Raw genomic sequence first — 12,043 nt, forward strand, 5'->3', positions numbered from 1 at the left:
AAAAATTAAAGTTTGGAGTTTAAACTAGTTTAGAGAACAAAAGTCAAGATGGAGGATTTAGGGTGTTGTTTCTTTTCCTTCTTCTTTCTTCTTCATCTTCTTCTTCTAGAGGTTTTTGGGTAGTAGTAAGTGATTGGACAGAAAATGCTGCAGTGCAGCACACAGGTGTTGGGTCATTAGGTCACTAAGAAAAATAATTTACATGTCTATTTTTAATTGGGTGAAAATGAGTATAAAGATAAAAGATTCGGGGCCATTTTGCACCATTCGAACCAATTTGAACCAGGCAGTGGTGGGCTGAACTTGAGCAGAAAGTCTGGGGAAGACCTGCCAAGTCTTTTGATAATATATTAATAAACAAGAGAAACAAGAGCCTAATGAGCCTTTGGAGTATCCTTCCTGCACAGAACTAAGATAAGCGAAACTCCTCGTGAGGGAGTATCCCAAAAGAACTCAGCCCTGAAAAGACCGAGATCGCGCATCAAGAAATCTCTAAGATCCTCCCCTTGCACCTCTGCCAGAGAAACTGGCTTTTCCACCAGAGGAACTTGAGATAGTTAAAAAGATGTGATGGATTGGCATTTAAGGAAAAAGTTAGGAATACCCACAGAAATTAAGTCTCTGAGAGAGGCTGCTGGGAGTTTCATCTCTGTTTGAGACCTGGCCAATAGCTGGCCATTTCTGAGAATTGACAGTATTGTTCACCATTGAAAAGTGAGATCAACTCTGTGAATACCACCTTTTAAACCTAAGCTTGGGAACTTCTAGCTTTCTTTGTTTCCGGCTTTGAAAGGTAACAGAACTCCAGCTGACTCCCGTTCCCCGCCCCCCAGGCCCCTGCAGCCCGGCGGGGGGCTGGGCTTGGCCTCCTGCAACTCCCAGGCAGGGGGTGGAGCCTGCGGGGTTTCCCCCAGCCCCGGGCCAGAGCTGGGCTTTGCTGCAGCCCTCCCGAGAAGCCTTCCAGGTCCTATTCCAGCAAGGTGGCTGAAGCCTTTTTTAGGGGGGCCCTGGCCCTAGGCAGGGCCGGGTCATGGCTGCTGACATCTCACCAATATACCCCCCCCATGGCCTACAAAGATGGCTCCAGGCTGAAAAAAACAGCCGAAAAACGTCTGCTGCCTTCCAGCGTCTGCCGAGATGAAATCCAACACCATGAATACCTGCCTTGGTTTGGGCCAGATTTTAACCCTTTCACTACCCAGATGAGACCTGTAGACTTAATCTCTTCTCCAGAGAGAGGAAAGTGGGAGCGATTGACATGTAAAGAGGCATGAACCATCAAAGTCAGTAAGAATCGAGTCTCACATGGAAGGAGAATGAGGAAATGCTTTAATAAGCTGAAATATTCTTTTGGTAAGGCCATGGAGATGGACAATAATGTTCTGAATAACTCCTTTAATTCATGAAAAGACTATTAGGGAGGAATGAACTATTCGAACTGTAAATCTGAGCAAAGGTATCTGTTGATGAGCTAAGCAAATAGTGGAGTAGCTGTGATCCCATGAGATGCTAGAACAGAGAGAGAAAAGTGAGAGTTGATGAAGACCCTTGGCCCTCAGGGAGAAAAAGAAAAAACCTCTGTTCCCAGAAATTATCAGAGACAGATGAAGAGAACCTTTGCCTTTGAATAACTCATCCTTAAAATAATACCCCTTGAATTCATGGCCCATGAACACACCTCAGGGTGGTGTGAAAATGGGAGGAGGACATAATGGCAGTTTTTTTCCAGGCGGCTGCCAATCATGGGACTGAAAAGCCATGAAAAAACTGTTTTCTCATGGAGAACTCTCCATAGAATGACAAGAGAAAACTTCTCTCTCTACAAAGACTGATGAAAAAATTATTGTATAGTTAGTACTGCTTTAACATCCCAAGTTTTGTCTCTGTGTTGTCAGTTAGCAAGAGAAAGGTTGAGTGGTGGGGAGGAAAAGTTTCTGGAGGTTTTATTCTCGTTTCTTATTCTTGTAGTTCTATTAATAAACTTTCTTTATTCCTTTTAAGTTTTGAGTTTGCTTTTCCCTTCTCCCAATCCATATCTCCTAGCAAGAAATAAGTAAGTATTCTAGTGATTTTTAGCTGGTGCTTAAAACCCAGCACGTTATTTGGTGTGTTGGCCAGGAAACCAAAATTGACGAATCAAAACTACTACAAACACCCTGGCTAAAGGATTTGTTTAGAATAGGTATGCATGTATTGGTTTTGATAACAATTGTATTAATTTTGATACCTTGTTTACTTCAGTGTACCCAGAGATTAATTAATAAAGCCATCAAGGGAATATTTTTGGTAGAAAAGGAAGGGGGAGATATGGTGAAATCAGAAAGTACCTTGGACTGGACTAGCATAAGACATCTGATAGCCAGGATGCCTTGGCAAGAACAAACAGAGCTTTGAAGATTGCAAGAAGATTGAATCAAGCCTGGCAACAGGAAAGAAGATTGAATCAAGTAGAAGAGATGCTGCAAAAAATGTATGTTTCTATGCTTGTATGATGTTTAACCCAATCATTGTAGTAAAAAATTACTAGCTTTCCTGGAATGGTATATAAGCTTATGTAGCCCACAGTAAAATCGGATTCTGATCACCGAGTCAGTTGTCCCCATCTCTCTTCATCGCCAATAATTGGGCATTGCAAAAACCACATTTACAAATTGCATTATTAAATTATTCAAGTGTTTGTTCTGTCCACTTTTCAGGTCATGGGTTGTTGCAAGCAAAATTGAGCTTTAGAGAAAAGCCATATTAAGTGAAGTGCCTTTTGTGTTAATAGTATCAAAATGAGTTAGAATGTTTATGGATGTTGAATTTTAATTTTGCTATATTTAATTACATGTAAGTTTAGTGTTGGTAAGATTAAGCAAAGCTAAGTTTCACTATATTTAGGTCTGAGCATTCTTGAGTTAGGTTTTATCACTTTGGTATTCTTTTGAGGTTAAGTTTTGTTATTTCCTTCTGTCAACATTAATTTCTACCAGGTTTGAATATTGTTTAATTTAAATTGTCTCACATTTTGTTGAAAACACTTATCTACACTGCAAAATATAGTTATTTTCATAGAGAGATGAGGACAACTACGATTGAGGTGACTGTGATGAAACACTTACGCACACCTGCTTGTGGATGGAGGGGAATGTTTGATTTCATCGGGGGTTCTATTGTTTGTTGCAATCTCTGCCGGTTTTGTTTTCTATAGGCAACACAAAAGAATAGTGACTGTTATTAATACTAGAAAGTTCAGAAGTTTTTTACCTTGTTTCATTTTTTGTCAGTGAGATGTGAATGTTTTGAAAATATTATCTTTTTCACACACTTACTGCTGACATTCATTGTATAATGTGAATTTATGTTTTGTTTATGATGAGCATTATTTATAGGGTGTCGTATTTATAGCTGGCTTCTCATATATTTTAACATCTCTTTGTATAACTACCTTTATGACGTGTCATTTTGATATCTTTTCGTTTTCTAACTACAGATGCATCTCCTTAAACAAGTTACACAGCTGTTCCTGTATAGGGTTTTTCTTGCTCTTTAACTCCTTCCCTTGTTTAAGAAGGCTTGCTTTTGCCTAATCCAGTGTAGCTTTATTGTTTTTCAGTGCTTCCAGAGTTTCAGGAAAATTTATCATTGCTGAAAGCCACTACTCTGAGAGAAACTTCAGATTAAACCAACTGCTAGATGGTTTGATTGGTCTGTTGCCTAAGACTTGTAATCATTTGCTTTACACAAATGCACTTCAACAGTTTGCTGAGCTTTAAGCATCTCATAGCTGCTATTATTAAGAACCTTGTTTTGAAAATGAGTTAAGAGACATCTTTCCAGTTTAAAGCCTAAGGCCCTGACCAAGCCTTAACTTTACCTGGATGGAATGTTTGCCAACAGATCCAGATGTTTTTTGCATCAAATCAATATTTGAGTCACTTTTGACTTAACAATTTGACCCTATCAATATGACAGCTGAATTAATTTTGAAGTGGGCTTAGAGAATAATTTCTGGAGGTGGTTGTTCAATCCTTCACTTGATTTTGTTGGCTGTTTGCAGACTCTGAGATGCTGGTACAGTGTTTTAGTGGTTCATAGTAATTCTATACCACATATGTTACTAGCAATGTTTATTATCTGACTGATTTCTGACTGCTGTGGGCTTTTTGTTCATTATGTGTATAGTTTTGTTTTGATATTATTCATGTATATCATAGAAGAGGTACATCTCACTTTTAAAAGCAAAGGGAATTGATGCCCTAAGAACAGTCAATTAATGCAATATGTACATTAGAAATTTAGACCACAATTCATTTTTGAATAATGAAATATTTACATCAGAAATTTAGAAAAGATCATAAAATTTGAATTCACAATTAAGTGTACCACAGCTAAGCCTAAATGATTCATTAACTTCAAGGGGAGAGATGCCTATGTTTTATTAACAGGTTCAAAAGAATCACCTATTCATCTGACCAGACACCGACTTCCTCGGAAAACATGAGACCCAGTGGGTAGAGAAGTCACCATACAGCCTTAGTACTCAAAACAAGACCAGAAGTAGAACTGCCAAGACACAGCTATGTCTGAAAACTACAGAGACAGTTTGACAACAGAAGTTTTATGTTATCATCATAATGTTGTGTTTCTACTAATTTTCTTCAGTTATTATTATCCCTGTTGCAGGATCTGAAAGAACATTTAGTAATGTTAAGGATCAACATTTTCACCTGATGGACTTTTGCCTGCTTAAACAGCACACCTGGAGTCTCAGCTATTTGGACCTCAAAACAATACTCATGTTTTCATTTCCCTGGAGGACACTGGACATTATTTTTGTTCCATTTGCAAAGCTGTGAACCTTGGACTTTATATCAATGTGAAGAGTGTAAAAAACAGGAATATGGTAGAGCTCTTTTGGCAAAAGCATGGTGCAATTTGTGTTAAAAAGAAAAAAATTTGTAAAAGAATCAAAAGATGTTCAAATTTTAAAAATTGAGTGTACACGAAGTATCTTTGTGCCTCAGCATTGAGTGATGTTTAAAGAAGATTAGGGAAAAAAAAGAAAGATGAAAAATTTGCTTGAAAATTCAAATTTGAGAAAAAAACCTTTTGCCAAAGGATAACCTTAGAGAAATATGGAGTTCAATCAAATGTTAAGTTTGAATTTTGCTTTGTTTGTCTTGTTTACTTTTAGTAGTGTAGTTTTGCCAGTTAGCCAGCCTAGAAACAAAATTTGGGTGACTTTAGCTAATGCTGCAGGTTTAGATACCATATGCTTGTCCACCACCACTCCAGAAAATCCATTTTCAATTTGTTTAGTCAGTGTACCAGTAGAAATTTGGCCAATAATGGAAGAAATTGATAGGGTGATAGAAGGTACTTTTTCTGGGACAAATATGTTGAAATTTTAGACTCCAGTAAATACATGGGAATGGTAGACTCCCTATCTTCCTGAAGCATAGCACAAGTATTCCAGGTAACTCCACAAGACAAGCTATTATTGAAAGGACACATCAGGTACGGAAAGGACTGCTTGATAAACAAAAAATGGGGGAGGATGGGCTGAGCCCACAGGATGGAGTGCTGAAACCACTTTAACCACTGGCATAACATAACCAGAGGTGGTACAAAATTAAACATGTGCAAAAGGTTGGGGATTAGGCCAAATGACAAGGGAGCTCGTGGTTTTGCCTTCTTGCTGGAGCTGGTCTTTTCACGTTGGTCAGCTTTGGAAGTCGGAATACTGAGTGCTTCTCTAGGTCAGGCTAGTACTGATTTAGGTGTAGAGTAGAGCCAGGCTGGTTTAGTGTAGAGTTTAGATTAATTTCTTCTCATGATGGGTTGGGATGCTGGACAGGCAATTAAACATAACTTCAGCTGTCTTAAATCCAGTACTCACTGAGGTAGATAGTATTAGACACAACACACTGCAAAATATAGCTGCTATAGATTTTTTGCTGTTAGCACATGGTCATGGGTGTGAGGATTTTGAAGGACTGTGTTGTATGAACCTCTCTAGGGAGCTTTGCTATTACTATTAGTCATTATTATATTGCTTTGTGTTATTCCATGCATCATAAAAGTGGTGACCCGCTTGGTAGAACACACAATAAAGAGAGTTCGGCTGGTGAAAGAAGAAAAAGGGGGGAATTATAGCAATGCATCTGAACAGCTTGGGCCATAGTGTGCACCAGCCAAACTGTCTGTAGAGTTTCTTATCAGACCCTCTGGAATTTCTCAAGGTTGCTGAGACATAAGCTGTTCTAAAAATAAGAGGCTGAAAAGCAAGAAAAGAAGACCACAAGAGCCAGATAACAGAGGACGGTTGAAGACCTGGACTGTAACCAAGCCTGTACCCTGAGGAGTGTGTGCAGAGCATGTGGACAGGATAGGGGCCCCAATGAAAAGATGTGTGTTCGCATGAACAGTAGTTTTAGAATGTACAAGTAAGTGTATAATGTAAACAATAAATGGCTTCTGTGAAATCATATTGATTCGTTGATCAGAGGTCTTGAGTGCTTCAGCACTCTTACTGTTCATTTTCTTATTTCATTGCTGTTTCCAGTAAATATTTTTTCATCTCAACCCATGATCTTCACCTTTTATGCCTCTGTTTTAGGTTACAAGTTGTAACCAAAACTATATATTCTATTACCATCTACATAAGCTGTTAAGATATGTGGGGCAGTGTTCTTTGTCTTCTCCATGGCTTGGTCCTGATAACTCCCTCCAGGGCCTAGCTCCACTAATGGACCATCAAGGTCTCACAGCATGACTAATAAAATTACATTATTCCATTGTGAGATGCCCCACCCAGGGGGATGAACCAAGCATTCCTACCTGGATATAATATGAGGCTTGGAACACAACTGAGGCACTACCCACTGGATTCTCAGAGAATAAGAGCTCAATACCCACCACTGGACCTCCAGAGAAAGACCAGATCTTCCTACAGGATCACTGCTTGAACAAAACCACATCCATTATTACAACAGGATTGTAGCCACCATTTAATCAGACTGCTACCAGCACCCTGACCAATAGGGTGTCAGGTCATATTCTGACTGTCAGTTTAAGCCAGTGTTTCTGTACTATTGCCTTTATTTTAATTTTCCTATTAAATTGCAGTTCTGATTTGGGATCTCCCACTGGTTTGCTTTCATGAGACACAAACCTTGAAGAATTTAAGATTTTAGAGAAGTTAAGGTTTTAATTAAGAATAAGCTTTGCTGGAACTAATTTAAATAAAATAAGCTTTGCTGAAATTAATTAAAATAAATAGATGGGCCTTGCTAAAATTAAAGGTAGATAGAAAGGCCTCGCTAAAATTAGAAGTTAGTCGTTAGCTATCCTGGATGTGAATAACTAATTGTCTGTCAACCTTATGTTTATTTAGCTGGGCTTGGGATGAGAAACAGAGAATCTGATAAAGAACTTCAAGAACATAAGACAATTGCAAATCAGAAACTTATTGAAGACAGGAAACTAGGAGCCCAGCCAGGCATCCATTTGTCACTTTGCATTGAAAAGGTAGAAAAGTCAGAATGAGGAAGAGATGTATTCCTTCCTCCCTTCCATGACCCCTACTCATAAAAAGACCACTGACCTATTTCGAAGAACAAACTATGCATGCTTAATTGCTTTTTTGTTGATTTGCATGTGAAGTGGACAGTGGGTGGTAACTGGGTTATGAATATGTATTTGTATTCAATACTTCTGCAAATAAAAAGCCTGTATACACCCATACTCGGGGCTGTGCGCATTAAGAGGCTGACCTCCTCACTGGCCCAGTGCCGCTAATAAACAAACCACTCTAAACAGTTAAAGAGTCTTTGTCCATCATAGTTGGATACTGATATTAGATCATATCCATATTTCGGTAAATCATTCAAACTAGTACAGCCTCCAATTCTCCTCTCCAGCCAACAGCTGGTTAGCCAGAGTGGGAAGAGGGAGTGACCAAGAAGCACATATTTTGGAGCGGTTTCAGTGGGAACACTAAATTGACGAATACCATTCCTAAACTATGACAACTGTAAGAAACAAAAATTATTTGACAAAATACCCCAACCTGCATTTTTTCCTCCTTGGGATTCATCTCATATACAGGTAGGGCCTGTCTCCCACATTCACTGTGAAATTCAGACACCATCTCCACCAGGGATGTGTTTAGAAGCTAAAGTTTTCGTCACATCGTTCCATTGTGCTGGGGATGACCTTTCTGTCTAGAGATTGGGAATTTTCTCCAGAAGCAAGAGGCAAAGCTGGAGGATCTGTTAAGGAGTCACTCACCAGCTGCCCTTGAAAGCATCCCACTCTGGTGGGTCTCATCCTTGTTGGTACCTTACGTTGTGAGGATGCCTTCATTATTCCCCACTCCCATGCAACCATGATAGGAAGCTGAGTAAATGTAGTCCACCTTCAAGACCCACCCTCAAATGCTCAGAAGAACCACTGATTTGTCCAAATATATTCATTAACCCACATCACCACTTTATTTAAATGCAAAACAAATTTCTGAAGGTGCCTTTCCCCCTTGCTGCTCTGAGCAATACAGAGGTGAGGAGGGAGTATCCTCCTCTTGGAGACATACTGCTGACCAAGAGAAGAAGGAAAGCCCAGCCAAGGAGGTGGTTTCCAGGGCATCATGGAGATCTTCACCTTGACTCTTTGTACAGATGACAGATCCCATTAGAGCTGTAAAATTTTAGCAGAAGGGAGGTGTTAGTGAAATGTCAGAATATAGATCTGAGGCTCTCAGCCAGTGATTTCAACCTGGCAGAGCTTCTGCAAGGGGTATTTATATTCAGTGGTTTTGTCACATGCAGTTCAGGGATAGTGTAACTAAATGGACTTAAATGGGAACTGTAATCATGTGGAAAGCAAAAAAATTGCCCTGCCATGAATCTGTCATATCCTGTGCCAGGTAAGATGAGCTCTGAGCGAAAATACATAACACAAGTGACACATTTCCCATTAGGATCTTAAAAACATCACTCCAGTCCAACCACCTCAAACATGAAAACTCCTCTTGGGATTTACAGGACCACTTTCAGCTCATAGCACCATGGATAAATATTTCCTATATATCTACAATCTCAGAGGGAGGATTTGAATGTATCCTGCTTTAAAATGGCAGCCTCTCTTGAAAGTCCATGTGGCCAAACAGTGGGGCATCCAGAAGGCTATAGTTGTAATGATGAGGAGGAATAAAGAGTATTTTAAGATACAAATAGTTAAATTTGCCAGTGGTAACATTCAAAAAGATGCATTTCCAAGGAAGCAATGGCAAGTCACTATTTTTATGAGTGACTTGATGATCCTTGTGGGTCCCTTTCAATTCAGAATATTCTGTGAGCTGTGATTTAGGCATATAGAGTTGGGGATTTCTACTAAAAACTGCTGATCACACCGAGCAGTGTAGCAGTACTGTCAATACTGGAAGATGTGGATGAGGTTGCATGAACTGGAGTGATGGGCATGACACTGGAGTTCAGTGAAGTCAAGTCTGAGGTAGAGACACGACCTGGCAGAATGGAAATAGGAGATTTGGGTGTCCTTGATCATGGGCCAGCCAGAAGCTGTCAATGCTATTAAGCCATGGATAAAGCAAATGCGATCCTCAGACATACAGGACGGCATTTTGTCAGAGGGTCACGTAGAAACTCCCCTGGAAAAGGCACCAGTCAGGATCCATGAATTCTACATTCAATTTGCGTGGCTTACAGCACTGAAAAATGAATTTGACAGAAGACTACTTGTTTCTTTTCCCAGCTCTGATGCGGTTGCTCTGGATTCACCCAAAGCTGCTAATGCAGCTAGTAAATGTAGACAATTATTTGAAATTAAACTTGCAGCTTTCCCCTGTCCACTCCAGCTTTGCCCTGAGATTTACTGTCTGAAAAATGCTTCCCTCCTAGTAGCTGTCATCCAATTTTAAATTTCAACTGAATTACAAATCCAGAAGACTAACCAGCTCCAAGAAAAAACTTCCAATGGGCATTTATGAATCAGTAGTTGTAAGGACTCATTTACTTTTCATAAAGTTCTTGGTATCAAAATATAGACCAGGGAGGGCTGGATCCTCATCTGCTGTTCAGTTTTAGTAAAAAGAAGACATTCACCTTCTTTGCACCAAAGACAAAAGTAATGCAGGGTTTGTCTGTCACAAGTTTGCATTTTGCAGGCATGCTGCTCCTTTCCTTTACAGACAGAAGGGAAACTGCATCCCTGGGATGCTCTGGAGAGAAAGCCACAGCAGCTGACATTCATAGATTAAGACCCTAAAAAGGAGAGGCAAAACCAAGTAGTATTTCAGCAAATGGAGGTGATGCACTCAGCAAAGGACACTATTTACAGATTCTCCAGGGAACTGGGGATTTAATCCACTTAATAAAATGCTTTCAGTCCCCATTTCAAGGAAGACAAGCTAAATTTTCAGCCACAAAATTAATCTGCATTGCAACAAATTCACTGGGAGAAACAATACAAAATCTAACCTCTTTGGGTAGTTTTTATCAGTTTTTATTTTGTCCCTGAAATGACAATTCCCCTAAAGCCATGTGGCTCCTACATAAAAGCAAAGTGGCCTGAGCCACAAGGTGCTAAGTACCACATGAGAAATTTTAAGCTTTCCATTCAATGTATCCTTATGCCTAAAGACACTGAGTATGTCTTGGTGGTGGAAAAAAAAATTCAGGAGATGTGTCAGCTCTCCTCTGTTGATATATTTTATATATTAGTAAAAGCCTGTATGCACAAACCAGCCTTTGAAATAAGTCATGATATTAAGGGCTAAAATCCTTGAAACTTGCATGCAGAAGAGAGAGTAAAGCAAAACAATATCCTTGTGTGTAGGAGAAAAAATGTAAACTGTGTGTGTTAGCCAATAGTAGCTTGCCTTGCCCGCAGACCCTGTAAAACCCTATAAAAGGTGTGCTAAAGATAGAAATAAACGGCGTTCACGATTACTTCTGTGAAGAGTGGTGAATAAGCTGGCGGTCTCTCAATATTTGGCGCCAGAACAGGGACACCCTGCGTGCAGGGGGGCTTCAGTGGGTCCACGCACGGTGGGACGGAGCCTTGGACCGAGGTTGGAGGAGCGGATCTGAGTGCAGATAGATGCTGCCTTGGATCGGTACCAGATAGGCAGCCTGAGCGTGGTGAGACGCAGAGCGGTTGGATGTGGAAATTCAGGCTGCTGGGGGGGACCGAGAGGCGAGGGCGTAGTAGAAGGGTCGCAACCTTCCCTCTCGCGGTTTGCCGCTAGCATGGAAGTGGAATGTGCGGCAGCGGAAAAACTGCTTCTTAGCATCCTCGTTAAACGAGGCGAAGCAGCCCAGGAAAATGACCTGGATATGCTCATTATATGGGCTAATTGTCATGGGCATTTTGCAGTGCCCTCACTGCTTTTTGCGGTGTAAGAACGGACAGATTTTAGGGTTCTGATATGGGAAACGGCAATTGTGAAAAAGAGCAAGGACACTGTGTTTCTCAGTCGAACTTGGCAGATTGTAATTAATACCTTAAAAAACAGAAAAGCGGGATATGCTGAAGCTGTGAGCCTCTTAATTCTACCTGCGTCACAGCTGCAGATGCCTTTACCTCCCACTGCTGGACAAGCACTCCTATCTATGCTGCCCTTGGAGAGAGGGAGGGAGAGTCAAAGAGAAGAAAATAATGAGAAAAAAGTTCCACAGCAAACTCTGAAACAATGAACAGAATCTATTCAGTTATGGCAGGATGTGATAAATCCAGAAATATTTGCTTCATTTTTGGAGTCACTTTTAACACTACAATCTTATTTAAGTTCCAACTTTACTACCCTGGAAGAAAAGAAGCCAAATTTAGACTGGTTTCCACCCGAACCAGGGGGACATGGGGGAGCACTGAGGTGTGCGCAGAGAGCGAGGGTACCCTTGGGGTAGAGGCAGTGCAAGAAAAGTTCCAAGGCCACGCTGATAAGCTGCAATGATCGCCGTTGTTAGCACCTGGCCGTGAGAGACTTTTCGTGTAACATCGCCTACTTCTGTAAAAATCGTGCCCTTTTTTCTTTTAT

The 12,043-nt window shown here is 40.4% G+C and overlaps 1 protein-coding gene across 4 annotated transcripts in view; it reads right to left on the bottom strand.

Moving 5' to 3' along the window:
• Nucleotides 1-8,471: 8,471 nt before the first annotated feature.
• The window catches only part of LOC131591642 (protein ARK2N-like), a 108,303-nt gene continuing 104,731 nt past the window's right edge, over nucleotides 8,472-12,043 (bottom strand). For all 4 annotated transcript variants that reach the window (XM_058862563.1, XM_058862555.1, XM_058862559.1 and 1 more), the window contains one exon: nucleotides 8,472-8,682. In XM_058862563.1, coding sequence (XP_058718546.1) covers nucleotides 8,643-8,682 — 40 coding nt within the window. In that variant the 3' untranslated portion in view covers nucleotides 8,472-8,642. The remainder of the gene's footprint in view (nucleotides 8,683-12,043) is intronic.

Source organism: Poecile atricapillus, chromosome W (genome assembly GCF_030490865.1).
Source record: "Poecile atricapillus isolate bPoeAtr1 chromosome W, bPoeAtr1.hap1, whole genome shotgun sequence".
NCBI classification, from domain to species: Eukaryota; Metazoa; Chordata; class Aves; order Passeriformes; family Paridae; genus Poecile; species Poecile atricapillus.